Below are 25,291 nucleotides of genomic sequence, written 5' to 3' on the forward strand. Positions count from 1 at the left end.
AGAGTACTCGGGTATATTAAAGGTACCTTGAGCTATGGACTAAAGTTTTGTAAAGCTGAAAAACAAGAGCTTCAAGGCTATTGTGATCATGATTGAGGTGGAAGTTTGGAGGGCTTTAAAAGTACCAATGGGTACATAACCTTTGATTTTGAACCTTCACCACCATTGATTTTTTCGACAAATAATTTCAGTGGAAAAATTCCCACAACCATTGAAGAGCTCAAGTGGCTTAAAGGTCTCAACTTTTCCATTAATAACCTTGTGGAGAGTATCCCACCATCAATGGGATCTTTGAGAAACATTAAATGGTTGGACCTTTCTTCCAATGAACTTATTGGGAAAATTCCTGAGAAGTTGTTGGATCTGACATCGCTTGAAATGTTAAACCTTTCGCACAACAAACTTGTGGGACAAATACCAGAGGGCAAACAGTTCAATACATTTTCAAATGATTCTTATGCAGGAAACTTGGGATTGTGTGGATTTCCATTGTCAAAAAAGTGCAATCAAAATAAAACAAAACAACCAAGGACATTTGCGCAAGAAGTAAATGTTTGAAGTTCAAAAATTGGATTCGAGTGGAAAGTCGTATTGTCGGGGTATGGGTGCATAGTGATGTTTGGATTGATTATAAGGAACCCAGATTTTTTCAACTGAGAAACCTCAATGGCTTCTGAGGATGGCTGGAGGAGATCAAATTCGAAAGGTGAAAAGGATGAAGAATGGCCGTCAACGCCATAGAAGAAGCCATTAGTTGCAGATTAATGGTATGGTTAAGATGTGTGCTAGCTCTGTTTCAAGTTTGTAATTTGTCTTTTCCTTCATTTGCCTTTTTCTCATTTTGTAAGTTGTATAATCATTCTTACTTTTGCCAAGTGCCACTATGGTCAAATTTGGAATGTATCCCTAAAGCAAAAAGCTGTGACACTTCAAAGTTTTTAGTGATTCTGTTTTTAATAACATTTTGGCTTCTTGATGTCTTTTCTTTTATTGATTTGTTATTCCTTTGCATTTCAAAGTTTTTGGTTGTTGCTATTAAGAGATTCTTGACTTTTATAATGTGGGCATTTTGGAGAAGAATGTTACCCCATCCATTCCCCACAAGGCCAGAACCCAACAATGAAACAAAAGCTTACAAAATCCAAACCCACCCCAATCAAAACCAAGCTTTGAAACTGTCCAATTGTCACCCCCAAGCCAGCAGCTTCCCAGCTTAGCCCAAAAGCAAAAGCCAGCACATTCCACATTTCCAACGAGCAAACAACCCAAACCCCACACCACATACCAATTGAGTTTGGAACTTAACCGCACACTATAAGCGGCTAAACCCAATAAACAAATCATTTGCCACCCATCAATGCTTTTGCTACCAGGTCAAACTTAAAGTTTATGAAACTATTTCAACAGTATAAATCCTTAATTGAATCCAATTAAAGTTTACATCCTATAATGAAGCATTGACTCCATCATTATTAAGTAAAATGAATTTGGAATTTTTTTCAATAAGTAATCTACTCTATTGAACCTATTACAGTATTACTTCTTTCTTCAAAATCTAATTAATAGTAATAAATTATAAAATGCACAACTCTTTACAAGAAAACATATACAAAATTTAAGTAATATATTTTTTAGGTGAAATTTGTACCCCCTTCACCCAATAATGTATTTTCTTCTTTTTGACTTCTTGGTTCACTTTTTCTTTTCTTTTAGTTTTCTCCCTTTACTGGTCAAAAAAACATTGAATGAATTAAAATTAATGAAGTTAAACTTGTTTAATGGCCTTAAACCTTAAAAAGAAATTAAGGGTTTGATTCAACATTTCCATGTCATGGAAGTTGAGTATTACTTTTAGGGCACATGCAATAAAATCACCATCATTGAACAAACAAAGGCATACAGTTTCAAAATCCTCCAAAAATGGCCCTTTATCAAATTCCAAATTTCCACCACCCATAGTTGTACTTCCATGAGGTGCTTGTCGTTTCGACCTTCAATGTCTCAAATGCTTCCAGACACAATCATGGAGTTAAAAGGAGAAAAGAAAAAGGAAAAAAGAAATGGAAATTGCCAAAAGAAAGTTAATGCTAAAAGAATAAAAGCTGTTCTTGTTTCCATGCCTTTTGTCTCTAATGAACAAAGATGGGTGGATGAAGGAATCATGCAGTCACAAGCATATGAAAATTTTCATTGAAAAAGTTGAGTAAAAAAGGGACATTCTATTCAATTCAATTATACTCTCCTATTTAATTCAGAATGTGCATCACATGTTTCTACATAATTTAACAAATGATCATGATATAATAACTTTGCCATAATTGTTGAGTAAAAATGGTGACTGAGCATAGCACTTTTATTCATGGATTCTGCTTTATATAGTCTGAAGTTAATTTGAAGAAAGAGTAAGTATATACAAAGGCAAAGGTACAACATTACAATATTTTATACTAGTGAACTTGATTAGAAAAACAAAGATTAAAATTTTTTATTTTGAAATTTAAGTAAATAAATTTCAAATTTAGAGTCCATTTGCTAATAGAAAAATAATTTGGTGGCAATAAATTTTTTCGTATAAAATATTTGACAAGAAAATTTAATATTTTTTATTATTTAAATAAACTGTCGAAAATAGTTTCAATTGTTTGAAACATTCTATGAAAAATATTTTTCACAATCATTGATGGAATTATTTAGATGCTAAGATGATAAATAAGAGTTAATTACAAAACAACAGTAGCATTTGGTTTTTAGATCACAATTCGAAAAGAAAATAAAAATAAATAAAATCAATAATATTATATTCCAAAATATTTAACCACATATTATAATGAAAGTAAGTTCTAATTTTAAAAAAGAAATTCAATCTCATCATTTTTTTACCATACACAATAAAAAAATCTATATTTATCAATTGTGTAAAACATCTTAACCCTATACTTATAAATGTGTGACAATCATTTAAATATTTTTTTTGAAAATAAAAATTTATTAAATAATCAAATGTGGAATATAAACTCCCATCCTATCATTCAAGAAATCAACGATTTTGTTCCCCTCCTTATAAATGTGACTTATACTAATCTCTCACTGTTTGCTTAACAAGTCTTTAATTGCTCTAATTAAATCTAGGTTAGAGCAAGGATGTACAAATGCAGAATTAAGAACTTGAACTACTACCTTATTATCAATCTGTAGTTTAACTTTGTGAAAGCCTTGCTTCCAAGCCAATTAGAGACCTTGGAGAACTTAAATAATTTTATTACAATTTTTTTAATTTTAATAATCTTGAATAATTTAAATATTAATATTTTAAGTTAAAATTTTGTTAAGATAAATGTTATTATTTTTTAATTTTTTAATATTTTAAATTAAATATTGATATTCTTTAAACCTAAACTGTTAAACTTAATATAAAATGTTTTATATATATAATAAAATTTTTAAAAAATATTTTATGTTAAAACAAACTGATACTTATTTGTATCAATTCCTTTTCAAAGAAAAACTATATTAAATAGATTGGTAAATCTCTTATTTTAAGATAAGATATGTTGCACCTACAAAGATCGTTCATTCAATATTAACACCAACAGTCAACAGAGAGGAAATAAATTCGAACATTATAAAATAATTTATATCAAGGCAAACAAATCTATCAATTGAGTTACGCTCTTTATTGATTTCTATATCAATTCTGCTAAAAGAGACTAATATTGATACATACAGCTAGAGTTTCTCTTTTATTTTCTTCCAAACATGTAAAAAAAAAAAATAGTTACAACATATTTGGTCAGGGGCATCAATTTATTCCCTATGCTTGAGTTTGATTCGAGAAATGACCACTCTAAGAAATAACTATTTCGAGATAAGTCAATAATAATAGTTATTCCGCACCATGGAAACAAACCAAAATATTTCTTAAATAAAAGTACCCTTAATCATTTTGTAAAATTATTTCCTTATATATAATAAAATTGAACTCTAACATAAAAATTAATTTAAAACTATATTTTAAATGAATTATAAATTATATATATATTTTATTATAAAGATAAAAAATTAAAGTTGTATTATAAAAAAGTATAATATTATTTTATTATTAATTATAAAAAATTAATATTTCAAAATTAAAATTAAAATTATAAATAAATTATCAAAAACATTCATACTTCAAAATAAATAATCATATAAATTATTAATACCTTTAATAAATTATAAAAAAATTAATATTTCAAATTAAAAAAATATAAATTTTAATAAAAAATATGTTTTATCTCTTATCCTTTTGTTATTTTAAAATTATTTTTGTCAATAGAATATTAAAGTAATTACAAAATGATAATTTTATCTTATAAATCAAATTATATAATAATTATTTTATTATATTTTTATAAAAAAATATTTTGTTTTATAAAAAAAAAGGGTAAAGCTGAATATAGAATCTCTAGGTTGTACTAAAGATAGTGTTATTGGAGTGTGTGTTTTATTTTGGACAACCAACAAATACAAAAGTGGAGAAAAATAAAATAAAAATGAGAAAAATGATTCTAATAATTTCACCATTACTTTTGATTGATGGCCCCGTGAGCAGTCATTGCAACTTGCATAGCATTTAATAAAGATTGCAAGTGAATGATGCTTGTCACTTTGTGAACCCACCCATCTAATAACACACACTTCTAGGCAAATAAATAAGAATCATATGCAAAAATATACATAATATTAATTTCTAACTAACAGCCTTGGGCTATGCGAACCATAATATAATATGCATAGCAAAAATAATAAATTAGTAATAAAAGATAGAAAATGGAAAGCAGGCCTTGAGGAAAAAGACATACGATTCTCAATGTCAGCAATTCTTTCATTATCTTTGGTAGCTCCCCCAATATCCCAATTCTAGCCCTCTAACTACCCAAACTTTCTTTTTATTATTATTTTGAGAATTTAATGTTATTATATTAGAGCTTGTTTCATATGCTCTAAGTTCATACTATTGTTTTTCCCAATCTAAGAATTTACTTCTAAAAATTTACAAATTCTAAACTTTCTCCTTAAATGACTGTAAAATTTGACAAATAAAATAAATCTAAAAATATTGATGTATCCGAATATTTGATTCAATAATTAATGTATATATTTTTTATTTAAAAAGTTAAGTTCAAATTAATTCTCCATTCTAAAATAAAAAAAATATTTTACTTTACATGATATGAAAATTTATAGGGTGAATCATATTTATACCTAATGTGATAATAATTTATTGAATAAATTCAAGACAAGATCTATGATTCATGAGAGGCTCAATCAATTAATTAACAATTTTTTAAAAATTGGATCAATAAATGATTGTCACATGAAATAAAAATTCATATGCAATGAAATATAGTAATTTTTGTAAAAAATATCATAATATTATCAATTTTTATCAATATTATCATTGTTATTGTAATGATTAATTGTATTATCATTAATATAAACATTTCCCTAACATGGCATTGAGCAATCAGTATCATTTGAACATATCCAAACTGGTTAGACATAACAAGCTAGTGTGAAATTTCAGCCAAAGTCAACAAAAAATCAAATCATTAAGAACCTTTGCTCCCAAAAGATGCTTGATTTGGAATAATTATAATCACCAACCCAATTTAATAGTGCAATTAGGATCCACATCGACTTTGGAAGCTGATGTTCAAGCTGTTAGTGGAGTTTAATTAAGAGGCATTTGATGGGAGATGTTGATCGTTCTCAGTTTACTTAAAAGTGACAATTTTGAGCTCTAGATTAAAAAAAAAAAAGAAAAAAGATAATATGCTCAAATTTAATTTATTATTTTTTTCAATTTAAAAAAATGAATTTTTTTTGGACAAACTTAATATTTAGTCAAAAAAAAAAGGAAAGGAAATTACAGAGTAGAAACAACTTAGTTTTCAACATGGGTGATGGTAGCAAGGAAGAAATCTAGAGAAAGAAGGAAGGAAAATGAAATGGGTTAAAAGGAAATAAGTTTATTAATAAATTAGGACACATTTATTTAATGCCTATATTACTAGGTTTCTTTTTTCAAACTAGTTTCACCATTATATATATATATATATATATATATATATATATTAATCGAGGGAATAGGATTTGAATTTTAATTTTCAGATAAGAGATCATACATCAATCAATTAATTAAATATTTAAATATATATTTATTTTTTTACATAAAAATTTTTAAATTATACCATAAAAGTTATTTTTTTTCTTTTTATAAATCGTATTTTGTTCATACCATGACCTGAATTCGAGTCTCAAATTTCTAACCCTTGAGAAGTTTTTTTTAAACACTATTTCTCTCTAAATATTTAATTTTTATATCCAAATTAGCAATGATACATTCATATTTTTTCTCATAATATTTATTTTTTAAAATAATATTGCTTCATTTAAAACTTTTAACAAATATAATTATTTTTTCCTCCACTATAATTCATCAAGTATGTGATTCTATGTACTTGACACAAAGAAATTTGATACAATCAAGGAATATTTGGTTTGAGGAAAGAAATTTTTAATATTAAAATAAATGGAAAAGCTTGAATTATTAAATGTATTAAGCCTTTTTTTTAAATTAATAATGGTTTATATTATAATCTTAGTGCTCCATTTTTTTTTTTAGAAATTTAAATATTCCAATAAGATAATGCACCGACCTTTTCGAGTTTTTTTTATAGTATTTTAATTATTCTTTTTTTGTAAACTTTATTTTAAGAATCAAAGATAGTTCAATATTGTCAAATAAGTTCTCAACGAAATGGTCATGGCAAACAAATTGACTTTCGTTGATCAATTGAAATTATTTACCACGTTCCAAGACAAAACATCAGCATTGGATTAATATAAACCAAATTGTCAAACACACCAAAATCACGTTGATTTCTTGATTTCACATGCCACGAAGCTCTAAAATACAAGAATTAAATTATTAAAACCATAACATCACAAATAAATTATAATTAACGTCCTAAACTCGATTTTTTTTAAAAATACTATAATAATAAAATTAATCAAGGTGATTAATTGAGAATTAAGTATTAAATTATTCTCGTATATAATTTCTTTAAAAATCAATAATATACATTCTTAAAAAATCTTAAAATCTTACAATAATTGATTCAGAATTAAATTAAGTATTTTGGCAAGGTAGCTATTGATAAAACATAAACAAAGTTTGCCCTAACTAAGGCAAAAATATATTTGGTATAGAACTTTTTACAAAGCATTGCCAAATTGCAACTCTTTGAAATGACTAAAAACATCTTCTCTCAATTTTGTATCACTGATTTTTACAAAAAAATTCAAACTTTTAAGTTTTACCCACTAAACCTCCATTTTCAATTTTACTTAAAGTGGATAAACCGTTTTAAAAAATCGAATCGAATCGGACATTAAGCTTACTATCTTAAACATTGATAACCACGTTGAAAATTCATCGTCGTGTTACATAATATCGGTTTCTTCGACCTTGAATACGAGTATTAATAATTTTGCAGAAATTTATAAGAAATTAAGAAGGTTGAATTATTATTATAAAAATAAAGAAAGAAAAATAAAAGATAAGAAATATGGAAATTAGGAGGAAAAAGGGAAAAAAAAGGATGAATAGGGGATTGTAATCCCAACAAACCCCAGAAAATAGCAGTGAGTATGGGTGATGATGACATATCCAATCCCCACATTGAAACTATAAAAGAGAAAAAAAGAAAAAACTTTGAGAAAAATAGAAACCAACAAAAGTCTTAAGTCATCTTTACGTTAGCTGTCCTTCCCTCCCCTATTTTTAACGTTCCTCCCTCACTTTATTAGTTATTACTCTCCCTCTCTCTCTGTGTCTCTTTCTCTCCAGTCTCCCACCAAAGTCTTTTTCTTTTTTTCTTTTTTTGGGAAGAAAATCAAAGAAAAGAAACCCCACAAAGAACAACTGTTGTTCCTTCCTCCACTCCTCTCTTTTTTTTTCCTTTTCTTTGATCATTCATATCAGTTCCTCCAAAAGCCCTAATTTTTTTACTTTCTCTTTCTTTTTTTTTTTGGCTTTAATAATTTTGAGATATTTATCCATTCAATTTAAACACACCCAAATTGAAAAGAAAAGGAAACCCAATCTGCATTTTCTCTTTATTGCCATTTCTAGACAGTTTTATCTTAAATGGGTATCTATTATTAGGCATCAACAATCAAGAAAAGGGAACAAAATTCTCTAAAGCTCTCAACTTTCTTGCTCTGTAGTAAGGAAGAAGAAATAAAGAGAATAAATTTACAGAAGCAAATTCTCATTTCTTCTGGTCATTCGGTTTTTTGTTTTTTGTTTTTTTCCTTTTCTTCTTGGGGGGTTTTGATTCCATGGCTGCAGTTGCTGACAAGTCAGGTGAGGCGGCGGCAGCAGCAGCAGCTGCCAATAACAACAACAATTTGGTGGTGGAGACAGCCAACTCAGAATCAAAGGAATTTAATGTGCAGAAGTTGGTTGATATGTTCACAAAGTTGAATCCTTTGGCCAAAGAATTTTTCCCATCATCTTACCATCATAATCAGACCAATAATAATAATAATTTTAATCAGGTGCCTATCAATAAGCAATCAGTTGGGAATGAGAATTTCTCCAACAGAAGGGTAATCTATTTCTCACGGATCATTTACATTTTTTGTAATTGCATTTTTCTTTACATTTATGTTTTGAATGCTAGGTATTTGTTAATTTTTAATTCTAGTTTTCCTTTTGGGGTTGTTTTTCTGTTGTGGGAAAATGTTTTTTCCTTGTAATTTTGCTGATGATGAGGGTTTTGGGGTTGGATATAGTTTTGATTGCATAGTTGAATTGGGGTTTAAGGGTTTACTTTGTTTTGCAATCCTAATGGGTTTAATTTGGCAATTTGCTTCCTGTGTCTTTGCCTATTCATTTTTGCATTTTGAACTGGTTTCTATTTCTTTTTTCTTTGGATTAACAAATTGTTGTGTTTTGCTGGCATTTATACTTTCAAGGGCTTTAGTCTGCCTAATTGTTGTTTAATTGTTACGTTGATTGACTTGTTGGAACTTTGATTGGATTGGAGGTAGCTTTCCTTCCTCTCCTCGTCATATGTTGGATGATGTTATGCTGAATATGGACACGTGATGATCTTGAATTTGTTGATTTTTTACCTTGGTTAAATTTGGTAAATGGTTATAGTTGTATTTTTCAGAGAAGAAATAACTACAACCAGGGCAGAAGAAGGCTTAACGGTAGAGCTTTTCGAGCTCAAAGAGAAGATGGTATTAGGCGGACAGTATATGTTTCTGATATTGATCAGACTGTAAGTTTAAACAAAGGCCAACATCACCATTTTTCCAACTTTTATGTTGTTTCATTCTGATTTGGAGAAGTCACTTCTAAAAAATAATTTCTTTCTTGGTTTTAGATTACTGAAGAGCGGCTTGCTGGCTTATTTAGTAATTGTGGACAAGTAAGTTACAATACTCACTTGAAATCTTTTGTTGTTATATCTCTTGCTCCTGGCCGATCCTGTACATTGCACAGCTTTATCCTTCTTTTGTAAGAAAAGCAGAATTATTTATAACAGCATTCTAGGTTTATCATTTCCATATATAGAGTTCTCTCTCACTCTCTGATACGTGCAAAAGCCTCTGTGTTTTCCATTTTTGTATCTTATTGAAGCATGGCTCTTTATTTCATATTTTGGTTCTTCTATTAGAACATTCTTAAATGCCAATAGAACTTCCAAGTTTGATTTTGAAGTTTTAGTATTCTCCTCTCTCCCTGAGAGAAAAAAGGATGTTGTGTCTTTGGTTGGTACCACTAGATAGGATTGGTTTCCACTTGATAGCTTATGTGATAGATACTATATATATAACAATTCTGAAGTGGATTGGGAATTATTATTTTTGTAGGTTGTTGATTGCCGAGTTTGTGGTGATCCACATTCAGTTCTTCGCTTTGCATTTGTTGAATTCGCAGATGAAGGTAAGCAGCTGCTGTAAACTGAAATTAAAGTTTCCTTGTATAGATCAATGTGTATTTATTCCCATGTTACATTTTATTGAAATTTGTTTTCACAGAAGGTGCAAGAGCTGCTTTGAGCCTTGGTGGGACCATGCTTGGGTTCTATCCTGTTAAGGTTTTGCCTTCAAAAACTGCCATCCTTCCTGTGAACCCTACATTTCTCCCTAGGGTATGGATGAGTAACTTTCTGGCTTTTTGCTGTCTCAGTTTTGAAGAATGCTTCACTTTGTGCTATGCTGTTTCTCCATTACTACATAGCTCTTGGAGTTTCACTGTATATATTTCTTTCTAGCCTTCACTGTTGATGATTATATTAACTAAATGCAGTCAGAAGATGAAAGGGAAATGTGTACTAGGACAGTTTATTGTACAAATATTGACAAGAAGGTAACCCTTGGTTTACTCACATGAAAGTTTGAGTATTTTTCTGCACTTATATAATAGCAGTAATTAGTTATCATCTATTCCATTAAAGTGTATATTATTCATTTTAACTTTTACATTTAGTTGATCTAATCTTCACAAGCGTTTTCACTTCGACTGTAGGTTTCTCAAGCTGAAGTGAAGAATTTCTTCGAATCGGCCTGTGGTGAGGTTAGTGCAGTATCAAAATGATGCGTGCCTTTCTCTAACTGTTTTTGACATGGAGATTAAAGGTAGAGGTCTTTTGAAGGTTGATATCATTTTCTTTTAATTCTTAGGTCACTCGCTTGAGGCTTTTAGGGGATCATGTGCATTCAACCCGTATTGCTTTTGTTGAATTTGCCATGGTAAGATCATGTTTACAGAATTAATGTTGACAAAGATTTGGGTTCAAAATCATGTTGAGATTATGTTTATGATGGTTTGAGAACTATGTTTCTGGGTCTGATTATGCTAAATGTACCTGCTACTAGTGAGCTTCTTTGAGTGAAAACTTCACTTCATATCCTCTAGAAATTAACATTAAACTAGAGATGATTAGTGGATTCCAAATGAAGTCTATATAAAACATGAGTTCTTTTTGGAACCAGTCTTCTTATCTACATCCAGATTTGGTGCAACCATTGACCTTATATTAGTAATAGCACTAAGAAGTTACAGAAATTAATGCTACTAAATTGCGTTAAGGCTTGCTTGACCACGACCTTACATGGTCTTTTCAAGCGACTTTATGTTCTCTCATTAGGCAAGATCAGATTCTTTTTCAAGTTAATTCTTTTATGGTCTTCTATATTTGACTGTAATATGTTTAGTTGGGGCCAAGAGATGGCAACCTTTTCCATGCAGAAAAATAGGGTTTAGTTCACATTTTAGGCCATGAATTCACCTATGTGATGATAGTATGTGGACAGTGGCGTTGAGAAGCAAAAATTGACTTCAACTTCCGTATTCTCTGTTCTGCACAAAAAAAGAAAAAAATCATACTCTGAAATTGGTTGCAGACATCTGGGAACTGTTATCGATTATGTACTAATAAACAAACAAGAGTTTATTACTTTATGCTACAAAATCCTGTGATTGAGAACATTAGTTGGCTGGTTCACTCCATTTATGCAGTGGCCTTTGCTTCAAATGTTGTTATATGTTGACATGTCCTCACTGTTAACCTTCCTTCTGAGCCCGTGCTGTGTAACATAAAGAGGACCTAGTAGTCTATCAATCTGTGATCTATTCACTTGTTTTTGGTAAATCTGACCGGAGATCATCCTTTTATCTGATGGCAGTAGGCATCGTGCATTAGTAATGATATCAAGAAGATTAAATGATAAGGTAGTACTAAAATTATGATAGTAGTAGTAGTTGTATTACCTTTATATTTTGCTTGGTTGGATAGGGTCGTGTCCCTGTTTAGGACAACCCACACCTCTTGAGCTTTTGTAATGATTGGATCTCTAAATTTAGGTTCATAATGTATAAACTGGCTAATGGGTCTTCTAGCTTCTTATCTAAAAGTGTTTCAGGGATCTTTCTTTTATCATAGAGATAGAAGTTTTGTTGATTTTGGCAACTGATGTCATGGAATGAACCTCTAGTTACTGACTAGAATGGTGTAAGATATAACATACATTAAATTTTTGGTGCTTATGGCTTTGGTGTCTCTTTAGTCATGTTCAAATCAGCAAAAGAAATTGGAGGAGAAGCTGTTTTAAATAGTGTAATAGGGAATCAAAATACATTAAATAATCTTTGTTGTTGAGTGCATGCTACCATAATTGTTTGAGAATGTTCAGTTTTCCTCTAGCTATATACATTACCGGGTGCTTCTTTATGTTCCTGAAAAGTTATTTTGAGCAATTTACATTTAGAATAGCACACTTGGTATTATTGGGTTGATTAATCCTATAACCTCATATACTTTCTTTCAATTCTTTTCAGCAACACCTTTGGGACACTGTTGACTGTGGTTACTGAGCAGTTATGCACAACACTATACACTTTGGAAAAATACATAGATATAGGTCTGTTATTTTATACTCTGCCGGTGAAGTTTTTGAACTTCACAAGCAGGGTTAGAAAATTGCCACATGTTCTATTATTTATCCCATTAATTTATTAATTTTTTAAAACGTATCCTAACGGGAATATGACTACCCTCTAACCCCGCTTTTGGTATATAAAAATTCCACTGACGATATATAGGATAATAATCCTATATATATAATCACTTATTTCTTTTTTGCTTGTGGAGGATGTATGTGCATGTGAGTTGAATGACTTATTTCATAGTTCATTAAGATATTGCAAAGCATTTTCATAGATGTTACATAAACAGGTTGCATGATCAAACTTCTCCGTCTGATTGCTTGTTGTCCACTGAATTCTTTTGCCACATTACAGCTTGTTTGTGCTATGATATGTATCTGTCCTTCCACTTTTGTGATAAATCAGTTGTGCATGCATGCGTGCACAGCTGAGCCAATCATCATTAGCAGAAAGCATGGTGTCTTTGTGCATACATTTTATCCAAAAAGATTTGATGGTAGTTAATGAGTTAATGAAACCTATAGCCTAATACTTTTGCTAAGTAATAATTTTACCCGCATGAAGTTTTGCGCCTTGGCACAGTCTGATTATTTTCCCCTTTATGGACAGGCGGAAAGTGCAATAATTGCTCTGAATTGTAGCGGGATGGTGTTAGGAACCCAGCCTATCAGGTGTGTTTCTGAATTGTTGCTCTAAATTCAATGCTTGTCAAAAACCATCTATCAAGCTAATGCTGCTATGTTTCAATTTCTTAACTTTCAGGGTAAGTCCTTCAAAGACACCTGTGAGGCCTCGGGTTACCCGTCCAACATTGCATTAACTGATCAATGAAGGCTTTTAAGATCCATGGATGGAATTGGGTGACTTCCCAGTGGAGAGAAACTTTGTTGTGTTGAAGGGATGGTGAAACTTTCCTTTGTTTCATTGTTTCCATCTTTTCTGTCGCAACAGATACTTTTATCTTTGACTGAAGATATATCGTGACCATGCTTCGGATTGAAGCCTGACCTTTGAGAATTTTTTACCTTATTCCATCCCTTCTGTTTTGACAATGTCATCTTTGGAGTTTCTTTGGTCCTAAGTCTCCATGTATTCCTAATGATGGTTTTAAGCATGCTCATGCTGAGTGAGGATCTGGTGTCATTATACACCAGATCACACTCCTTCAATAGTTTTGGAAATGAGCTCTAAACCAGCATCCTTTGCTTGATAGCTTGATAGAGTATGCTGCAATCTAATCAGGGCCTGCAATTGAAACCCTGTCAAGCTCTGCTTTTATTCTTCTTAGGTCTAACTTATAAATTTCAATTTTGTTTAACCGAAGGGAGGTCCAGAAAAGGAACACTATGTCCACAATATAACAGTAAGAAGCCTAAGTAATACAATACCATAGACTAAAACTAGGAATCTTGTTTTGTTTTTTTAATTATTATTATGTTTGCCTTAAATGTGGTGGATTGATGGAGTTCTATCTTGTCTCATCAAGGTTTTTTTTTTTAATTATAAATAACATATATGCATATAAAATATTTTTTTTTAAAAAAATTCCTTTATTAATAAAATTAACCACTATATGGCATAAGTTGAATTATTTTTAATTTAAACTCTCCACATATTCGTTAATAATAATTATTTTTAAATAAGACATTTTTTATTTTAATTTATTAATTAAAAATTAAAAAGCATTTAACATGTTTGAGTTAAAAGAGTAATTTTTTTAAGTATTTTTTATCTATATCTAAATTTTAACCATTAAAATCCATAAAAATATAGTTTATTATGTTTCAACCAAATAAATAAATAAATAAATGAGTATTTACTAATTGGATAAGATAAAGCTTAAAAGATGTATCATTTTTTTTAATGGAAAATGTATCGTGTTCCATTCTTAATAAAAAAAATACAACATATCAATTTTTTTTTTGTTATTACAGTAACATAACAGGTAACCTATAAAAAATTAAGTGACTAAAACATAAAAATAAACCCTAATATCTTTTTATATGGAGTGATTATTTTGTTTTCATTTTTATATTAAAGTTGTATATCATTTCCAAGCGCTTTTGACTGGTGTAAATTGGGACTAGCAGCACTTAAACCTTTAACAGATATAATAGGTGTGTATATATGGTTATGGTCAATCCGGCAAAAAACACTCAACCATGCGGCCTGTTTTACAAGTAAGAAACCTTCCATGTTTTTGATGCCATATTTTTCAACTCAAGGACAAATAAAAAGTTCACTTGGCCAACCTCGATCGTCAAGCATGTCACATCAGATTACCCTTTTGGGCTAATCTTTTTACATCCCTCGGGCTCACAGCATGGCTTGTCTCGAAATTGTACAAGGGATCCCAAACAAGATATGGGAAGTCCGCATCTGCTTTCTGGTCCTTTCTTCTGGATTATCCTTTTCTGTTCCTCCCTATCCCTATCTCATTCTCATATATATATAGTTTTTAATATTTTAGTATTCATATGGATGTGAAACTTGAATTCAAAAATCCAAAGAAAGCGTGGCATTCCATATCAGCAACGACATACTTCCATCTGACACTCTATCACGAGTCTATTTATCATAGACCATCCTCAAGTTCAAATTATTAAATACGAACTATAATAGTTTATTAAGAGTATTTTTTGAGTTTTTTCATCTTTCTCGTCAAATCTGAAATTACTCTCTCACTTAAAAAATTTCGTGAGAAACTTATTTTTTCAAAGTTAATGAGAAAATTTCATATTGAAACCATTATTCATATGTGCGCGTGTCAATAGGATGCAAATTCATAATTAATTATTACAATTAACAGTCATTTATCGAGTCCATTTCTTGAATCCTTTCATCGTAAAATTCAAGAATATCATCTCACCTAAAGAATTATCTAAAAAAACTTATCTTTACAAGCTTTTTGGAGAAATCACATCATCTGAATTAACAACCATGCACAGAATAATTGTTTCAGACAAATTAAAATGATTTCAATTTTCTTTATTCCGCCATCCTAACAAAAATTTCAAAATTAAATCTTGATTTTTCTCTCTGGTCAAATACTATCTATCTTGCCATCAAAAGAGTAGAGATGACATCAAGCTTTTTCTTATTTTGTTTTATTTTTTGGATGGTGGATCTTGGGGTTCTCAAAGATAATAAACAACGATTTTGCTCTTTTATAATGATTGCAGGCAACATTATGAATATGATAACTCGATGCTTTCTTGTGATGATTTGCTTCGAAACGTGTGCTATAATGGAGATGCTTGTATTGATGAGTTGGATTGGATTGGTTAAAATGATGGGCTCAAAGAAAAAGAACAGCTAAAGCATGTTTGATGGGTTTTATAGTGGTTTACGGTTTTATTATGTCCGGGATTGGGATGATTGTTAAGCATGTTTGCTAGAGATTTTTATTTTTTTATGAGATTTTGAGTTAAAATTGTTTAAAGAATATTTCGTAAAGGGAATATATTTTGTTTTGTATAAAGGGAGTGAGTAAAGCCCTCCCGATATGAATATATTTTGTCTTGTTTTGGAGGGTTACGGAGTTTTGTAACGTATCTTTTATAAAATGCACAATTTCATGGCTTAACAAAAAAAAAAAAATCTTTTAAGTCTTGAAATTTATCGGTTTATTCATAAAACTCTAAAGTTGAAGAGATGAAATAGATTAGACTAGTTTTTAAGTATTACGTGACTGATTTTTAGATATTACATGATTAGTTATAGGCTTTGCGTGATTGGTTTTTAAGCATTGCTTGATTGATTTTTAAACAATATCTTACTAACTAGTCAGCAATACCTTACTAACTAGTCACGCAATGTTTACCGACTAGTCATGTAATGTCATATCAACCAGTTACGTAATACTTAAAAACTAGTCACGCAATGCTGAAAGTCAATTACGCAATACTTAAAAACTAGTCACGCAATACTAAAAGTCAATTACGCAATGCTTAAAAATTAATCACGCAATGCTTAAAAACTAGACACGCAATGCCTAAAATCAGTCACGTAATATCCAAAGTCAATCATGCAATACCTAAAAACTAGTAATGTAATACCCAAAAACCATCAAAACTACTTAATTTTATTTAATAAGATCAATAACTTCAAACGATACACCATATTTCATTTAACAACATAATTAACAAATATACCTACTTGACAAAAAATGCTCAAAATGTTCAAAGGTTTTTCTTCATATATAAAAAATTACTCCAAAATGCTTAAAAATGCTTAAAACGCTCATAAGTTTTCTTCGTGTATCAAAAATTATTCCAAAATGTTCAAAATGCTTAAATGTTTTTCTTTTTGGTAATGAATATTCTAGAGATGTATAGTTTGACGAGGAAAGCCAAAAAAATATGAGTTGGTTTTAGATGCAGACTTAAACATATTTGACCCATTAATAGGTTTTGGGTTGAGTCGCAGAGTCAAATAAATAGATCGATTTCATGAAAGGTAATTTTATCTAAATTTTAATTCTCTTAGTTAAAAACAGTTAAAATTATGAAAAGGTCTATTGTCAAAAATGCCCTATACATGGAGTACATTTAAAAAAAACTCGACAAGATAAAGGTAGAATAAAGCTTAAAAAAAGATGATATCGTACGCATATAATGTGATATATGTTCGATACTTTGATTAAACTAATAGTGAGAAAAGAGAGAAACCAAGAGAAACTAAAATAAAACTAAATATTTTTTTCCATTCATTTTTCTTTTAATCTTAGTGAGTACAAGAGAGAAGAATAAATAAAAATAAAGGTAAAATAAAACTTAAAAAATATGATATTGTACGCATATCGTGCAATTTGATATTTGATCAAAATGATGCAACATATTAATTTGTATTGTTTTTCATTAATATCGTAACATATAGAATCATTTTACATGTAAAAGAAATGTTAGACTATATACATCCAACTTACAAAAATTAAAATATTAAAATATTTTAAACTGATATGTGTTGACTATAAATAAGGCATTTTACATTTGAAAAACTATTTGGCTCATTGACAGTGGTTGTTTTAAGCACTTGATAGATGTGAAAATATACTAACGATAAGATTTTTCTATAAGGAAAAACTAGAGAGAAAATTAGTATTCAAACAAGTAATACGAAAGAGAGTAATCGAGAGAGGATAAAGCAATATTTAGTGTTTTTTTTATTAATTTTTCTTTTAATAGTAGTGAGTACAAGAGAAAAAACAAACAAATAACTAAAGACAAGAGTAAAATAAAACTTAAAAAGTATATAGTATCATATGCGCATTGTGTGATACATGTTTGATATTTAATCAAAATAATGTAATATATTGATTTGTAACGATTTTTATTAATATCGTAATATGTCGTATAATATGCATCACATTTTATATAATATTGATAACTATAGTCTAGACATAAAAGTATATGATCTATGTTTAATTAATATTTAAGTTTATTGTAGTTGTAACTATTTGCAAGAGTCGATTAAAAATAAAAAAATCAATTGAAATTGACCTTATTTGATTATCTAGGTTCAATTTTAATATTTTTTCGATTTAGTTAGCTTATTCAATTAAATATTTCAACCTGATTAGACTAAATAATCGAATCAATAATTTCCTAATTCTCTTTTGCTCTAAACGTCTGCCCATCAAACCTCAAATTGACAATCTGTCATCAATATCAACAACCAGCACCACTAACCCATGATTCCGACAACAATCAAAGCTCCAAAGACATCAAAGAACTATCGACAACTATGAGTCGTCATACCCACAAGGCACAAGTTATGGCTTGTTTCACTTGCTCATTTTATTCTTTCTACAACATAACGATAAACAAAAAAAAAAAAAAAACCAATTGTACTTAACCGGTTTTTTTTTTTGAAAACATCAATTGAATCTAACCGATTAATTCTGTCTTGTTTTATGAGGTAGTTTGGTTGATTTAATTACTTTTTTTGTTATAAATTCTTGACTTGTTTGATTTTTTATTTTTATACTAAATCGATTTAACCGATTAATACTCTGTTTTTTATTATTACACAAAAAATTGTAATAAATCAACCATTATTTGTTTACTTCTATTTAATCATTTTTTTTTTCCAAATTTACATTAACAAAATTATATTTTCTACTTCACTTCTAAACACCGGTGCCTACTTGATTTGCATTTTAATATCTATACAAAAACTTAAGAATTTCTATAACTTTTCGATTTTATTTTTCTTGAATTATGATCTTCTAGATTCAATTGTCTTCGAAGAGACCAAAGATTAAAAACTTGACACTTTAGAGTCTAATTATTGCAAGTTCAAATTAAAACAAAGGAGCCATGAAATTTATGGAAGGTTTCTTTTTTTTTTTTTCAAGACAAAATCATATTCATATATATAACAATCATAAGGTTTTAGGGAAATAAGACTCAAATCCGAAGGATCTTGTGTAATAACAAGCAATTGTTCAATGTACAACCCTAAACCCAGTTCTGAATTACAGTCACAAGTACAAATTTTCTTTTATTAAAAACAAAAAGGGCAAGAAAGAAAGCGAGAAACTATGTATACGGAAAATTTGCAGACGGCTGTACGAGCCCAGAATTACATGTAGAGTGAGTAAATGATCCTAAACCTGAAGCTGAATTTCAGAATGAAAATGCTGCAAATTAGAGTACTAAAAACAGGAGGGAGGATTCTGTCGGCCATAGAAGTGGCCATCGACATAGGAGCAATGTGATTTTAAAGGTCCTTCACGTCCAAGATGAGCCAAATTGATGTCCTTCATCACTATGTTTTTGCATGGAAATTGTTTGCTGCAATCAATTGAAACTGCAATCTGTGAACTGGATGTGCCCCATATGTTCCTGTACGTAACATCTTTGATTTGTACATGAGAGGCTGTCTGCATACCAAGAACAAACATTACATCAACAGTTGTTATATCTTTGTAAGAGGATTAGTGCCCCATATCTACAACATTGGAAATGAACGACCCTAATTCAAGAAACATTTTCCATTAGAAAGTAATTTTACCTGTTGATTGCATGGAGGGTGGGGGCAATATGCCTGATCAACGATAATGGGATTGCGAACTTTTTCCATGAAAATGTCTTCAAATGTGAAATTGGAAGCAGTGCTTCTCCAGGGAGATTCCCAGGTTTTTATTCTAACACCATTGTCTGTTCCATTGAAAGTAGAACGCCTTACAACCAATCCCTTCACATCGTCTTCATCGGGGAACTTGCCAAGGCTTCCTACGCTGATTCCATGTCCAGGGCCACAGTAAACGTAGGAAATGTCTATGTTTGTGCTTCCAGCGAGGATGGCTATGCAATCATCTCCAGTGCTTATTCTGGAGCTCGAAATTCGGATGTCTCTTGAGCTTCCAATCTTGATTCCATCTGTATTAGGGCTGTCACCTGGCGCCGATAACTCGATGTTTGTCACATTTACGTTCTTGCAGGCGAAGAATGAGAGATGCCCATTTTTGCTATTGATTGATGTTATGTACTTAATCCTGGAATTCGTCACGAACTCGAATTTTATTGACTGAATCAGGCCGCCAGAAAGTTAGATATCCATTTTTCTATCAGCAAAACTACAATTAATTGGTTTTTCCTATAATATTTATGAAGCAATAGAATCAGAAACTTCATATAATAAAATGAAAGGAAAAATTTCTTCAAAATGTTTACGTCAAAACTGAAAACCAGGACAATAATTAAGTCATCAATAATGAGGAATCTCAACACCATTGATAGAAAAGAAAACTAAAAATATACTCACAATAGGAAGAGACCGGCAATTAGAGTTCTTGTCACACTCATTGTAAGGCCAAGCAGAGGCTCCTTGACCATCCAATGTTCCACCTCCCTTCACTATCAACTTGTTTACATATCGAAATGTTATCCATCCATCAGTACTCAAAGGACCGGTTGGAGCTCTTACAGTTCCTGTCATCAAAAACGTTATTGGCCCTTTGCAAGGACCCAGGAATTCCACTGTTCCCAACATGTAAACTCCTCCAGGGATATAAACCCTGGAAATTCCTTTCTGATTGCAAGCGTCACTCCATGCTTTCAAAAAAGCCTATACCAACACGAGAACATACAAATACACATAAAAAATTACCCCCAAAAAAAGAAAAAAACAAAGGACATACAAAGCATCCAACAGTGGTACCTTTCTGTTGTCTTTTCGTCCATCGGCAACGGCACCATAATTTCTTACATTGAAAGTCTTTGCATTGTGAGCTGTGGCGAGGGATGCCACAAGGAATATTGCAAAGAAAACCCTGGCAAAACCAAGCTGCAGAGCCATCTTTACCAATACTCCTACGTTTGTTTTTGGTGTTCTAACAACAAATTTGGGTCCAATTTAAATGTAGTTATTTTATATGGGATTGATAAAGGAATCTTAAAAGGTCTTTTAATTTTTTTTCCCAACCAGGCAGTCAATGGCTTTTGCCTTTTGGGTTATGTTTTAATTCATTTTCCCTGTGTGCATGATCTCAGTTGATTTCTTTCCATGTTGTTTACATAAAAAGGTTCCAAAAAATCTGAATTCAATATGATTTTCTAAAAGGTTCTTTTACAGTTACTTCTTAATTTTCTTGATTTTCGAAATTAATGCCCTTAATCAATGGTTATGACATAAATCTCTCTCTTCCATATGTAGAAGCTTGCATTTTTTTTTCATTGATAAATAAAAATATATATTTCCTAAAGAATTGCAAAATTGCATTAAATTACTAGGCGCCAAATATTTACCAAAAACTACATATATAGATATTTTGGTATCCTGAGCCATAATTAAGTAATCAATTATGCTTGATTTTGACTTAGAAATTTCCAAGATTTTGGGCAAGTGGCAAACCATGCATAAGCCCCTAACAAGAGGCCAGAAAAGGAATCAAAAGATGATTCAGAAATGGCTGATGGTTATATGGATTCAGAAAAAAATAGGGATTCGAATATGATTCTTTGGGTCCGGATGCATGTCAATTGGTGCATGTTTGATATGCATAAATGTGTTTAAGAGTATTATATTTATAATTTTATGATTTTTTTTTGTACATATAAAGATCGATTGGACATTAAATTATATATTGAAAAGTAATTTTTTATTCACCTCATGAATTGGTGTTCCTCTTATCTTGGAAATTTAACTTGTAACTTGAAATTTTAAAGTTTCAAATTGTAACCGAGGAGTGTTTCCTTCTGAAAGATTATTATTTTATGTGAGTGAATTTTAATTCTTTTTCATATGAGTAGTTGCTCCAGCCCAACTGAGGGGAATGAACCGTAGCATATGCAGCTAAATGTATGTAGAGAAATTTTCAATTTATAAAGGTCAAATATCAATTTATGAAGGCTAAAATGTAAATCTCAAATAGGTAAGATTTGAAATATTTTGGACCTTGGTATAAAATGCTATTTAATAATCTCAAAACACAATTTTGTTTTTTTTTAAATGAGTTCAAAATTTATGTATTCCTTCATAGGAATGCTTTTCTTGATTCTCTAAACACTTTATATGTGTCACATAAACCCAAAGTTATTATACATATTTTAAATTTTAAGGAGAAAATGTGATATTGTTATTAATTATTATTATTTGATAAGAATTTTTTTTTTGGAATAAGTGAATTTTCATTCATTCAATGAAGGATGGGATATCATTACCAAAATTGGATCTACGAATTATTATTTACAAAAACAAAACCATTTTTCTTTTGTGTTTATAAAGTTTGCACCAAATACAAAAATTAGAACACGCAGAAATTTAGTCTAGATCAACTATACGGTATTAAATATTAAATGTGCAATCTTAATCCTATTTCAAGTCAACCAAACTTTGTAAGATTATTAGGGACTAATCAAAGCTGTGATAATCATAGTAGATTATAGTAAAAGTATGTTTGATTCACGAAATAAAATAAAAAGAAGCATAAAATAATTATTTTATAAGAATATAATAAGATATGAATATTTATTATTTGATTATTCTATAAAAATAAAATAAAGTAAGAATACTTATTATGTAATTTGGTTCATGTAATGGAATATGATAAAAATTATTATTATAAATTATTTCAATGCTTGGTGGGTAAGTATAACTTTTTAATAGTAAATGAATAGTTGATAAAAAGATAAAAAGGTCTTTTATTATAATATTTGATTTTAATTGAAAATAATTGATTTTCTAATAATTTATAAAAAATATTAATAAATTGTTATTTAAAATTTTAATTTAATTTTTAGAATTACATTTCATTTAAAATATTAATAATTTATAACTAAAAAATTAATATTATTTTATTTTATTCTTTATATTTAAAATAATAAAATATTAACAAATTTATAATATAATTTTAAATTCAAAAATTAATTTTTATAATTTATATTAAAATTTTAATTTTTTATAATTTATAATTAAAACTTAAAACTTTTATTTTAGTCTTTTTTTCTTTCTTCTTGTTAACCCAAGATGTGGCCTGCGTAAAGGAGTGTTGATTTAGAGCTCCTTGTGATTGGATTAAGCAAGTACGGTGCTCGTACTAAAAATGACCCTTTCTAAACTTGTCAACCAGAAGTTTCCTGTTTTCGCTGTCCCAATAGCGGTCTACATTTGCATTTCTCTCACCCTTTTCTCTTCCTCTCTACTTTTTCCCCTTACATTTTCAAAACACGATAGAAGAAAACTTTATGGTTTCCTTTAGAAGCACAACTGCCCAAAGAAAAATTGGTCTCGTAGCATTGCTAGCATGTCCCAATCTTCATTAAAAAATTATTAATCCTTCTTATCAATTATATTTCTAAGCTACTATTCCTTTCAGCCCAAGTTAAGACAATTTGTTTGCTTGCAAGACCTTGACTTAGTTAATGATACTTTTAATAATTTTAGGTAAGCCCTAAAGAAACGAGTGTTATAATCATTCCATCCTTTTGAGCTGAAATATTGGGACACCCATTGAATTTCCACTCGACACTGGGGACCAAGTACGTGCCAACCATGTCTGAATTACCAAAGTGACTTTGAAAAATAGTGTCAAAGGATTGCACTTTGTTGTTCCAATTAAATTAATAATATGTATTATTTTTCTGATTCAAGCTTGAAAGAGTAAGGATTTGATTAAAATCATGATCTATAACCTAATACAAGACCAAACCCCAAAGAGCTGCATAAACAATACTATGTGTTGGCCTGATCATTAGATATGTGGATGCATGAGAAGATTCTTATGAGATTTGTTTTTATGGATCGCATGGGCTGAAGTGAGTTATTATGGATAAATTGTTATGGGATTTGACCTTAAGTGAGTCGCATCATTAGTGACCTGTATAGGTGATAGGTCGTAATTAACAAAACTTACCAAGTCAAATTTTAATTTATATAAATTACGACCCTTAATTCGGTAATTCCTTATGTGCAGTTGATCTACTCTTTTTTACTCTATTACTCTATGTGGGTTTGGGTTTTTAGATTTCATTTTTATTTAATCATTTCTAATTAGAAAAGTTTATTATCTTTATCTTAATTTTACTCCATCTAAGTTTGTCTCTTTACGAAAATGCTGAATTTTTTTAAATATTTAACTTTAATGATAATGGTAGAGTGAGATTTGGGTAAAAATCTTAAATGTCAAGATTACTTGTAATGAACCAATTTCATTATTTTTTTAGTAAGATTTTAGAAATAAAAGAACTAGAAAAGTTAATCAATTAATAGTTTTGTAAACAAAATATCTTTGATTTTTTTTTCCAAATTTTTATGCCTTTTCAAACTTTAATTTTCTCCTTGCTCCTTCCTTTTCCACCCTCCATTCATCAGCTTTTGCCTTTTTTTCCTTTCCTTTCCCCATTTTTCCAAAAATAAAGCAATTACAAATTTGTATTAGTCATATATTTTTCATATTGAAAAATAAAAATAGAAACAGATAGAACTTGTAGCCAAAAGTGACCTTTTCTTAAGCCAAGTCTCCAATGACCAGTCAAGATTTGTGGTCATTTATTGGCAGTACCCATACTAGTTTGTATGACGAAGTTGACCTTTGCTTATATAGATAATTTTATTTTCAAGGAATCCTTATGGCCTGCTTCATTGTGACACTCAAATTAAATATTTAATTAAGAATCACGGCTATAACGCCTCCATAATTTAGAATTAAGACAAAAAAAAGTAAAAGAATTGGACTTTATCTTCCCAGTAAACATGTACTGCTTGTGTACCAATCATAATTAATTATGTGTGTCCAGTCAATTAAATTAATTAAAGTAGCAATTAATTGTTTTTATTTTGGTACATGTGCAAATCCATTGGACATTTGACTACATTAATAGAAGTAACATTTTCTCTTCTTATGAATCGGGTTTACAGTCTCAATATTTGAATTTGACATTTGAATATTGAAATTTTAAATCCATTAACATATTTCCTTGAAAAAAAATATAGCAATCAAATACTAATGAATCGAGAAGAGATAATTTAATTTCAGTAGAAAAAATTGGTTTCTCGTTTTAAATTTTGTAATAACTAATGACCATAAAAGATAAATTTGTGATCATTTTTATCACTCGATTTTTTTTTAAAAAAAATTAAATTGGAGTTTTTAAGTAAAAACTTACACGAACCATTCAATTAATTAATAACTGCATTACGTATTCTTCACCCCTTAATGAACTTGTTTTTCACCAACTAAATCTGCCTCGATAATATGAGATTATAGAAAATAGATTGACAAAGCACCAAGACAAGATCATCAAGAAAGCATAAAAATACAACTGTATAAAATAT

General features: G+C 29.7%; 2 protein-coding genes across 2 annotated transcripts; one reads left to right on the top strand and one right to left on the bottom strand.

Annotated features, from left to right (window-relative positions):
* The first annotated feature begins 7,851 nt into the window (after positions 1-7,851).
* On the top strand, positions 7,852-13,592 carry CID9 (CTC-interacting domain 9). The gene is made up of 10 exons (XM_021432328.2): positions 7,852-8,658; positions 9,228-9,338; positions 9,444-9,488; positions 9,934-10,006; positions 10,102-10,214; positions 10,373-10,432; positions 10,592-10,639; positions 10,747-10,815; positions 13,121-13,182; positions 13,274-13,592. Exons 1-10 carry the CDS (start codon positions 8,389-8,391, stop codon positions 13,329-13,331), a joined length of 909 nt encoding a protein of 302 aa, XP_021288003.1. The 5' UTR covers positions 7,852-8,388; the 3' UTR covers positions 13,332-13,592.
* Positions 13,593-19,169: 5,577 nt separating this feature from the next.
* Positions 19,170-20,815, bottom strand: LOC110419643 (Pectin lyase-like superfamily protein). The gene is made up of 4 exons (XM_021432740.2): positions 20,678-20,815; positions 20,282-20,584; positions 19,529-20,044; positions 19,170-19,397 (listed from the first exon to the last, which is right to left on the bottom strand). Exons 1-4 carry the CDS (start codon positions 20,813-20,815, stop codon positions 19,170-19,172), a joined length of 1,185 nt encoding a protein of 394 aa, XP_021288415.2.
* Between the last annotated feature and the right edge of the window lie 4,476 nt (positions 20,816-25,291).

This window comes from Theobroma umbraticum, unplaced genomic scaffold (genome assembly GCF_002168275.2).
Source record: "Theobroma umbraticum cultivar Fairchild unplaced genomic scaffold, ASM216827v3 scaffold_67.0, whole genome shotgun sequence".
NCBI classification, from domain to species: Eukaryota; Viridiplantae; Streptophyta; class Magnoliopsida; order Malvales; family Malvaceae; genus Theobroma; species Theobroma umbraticum.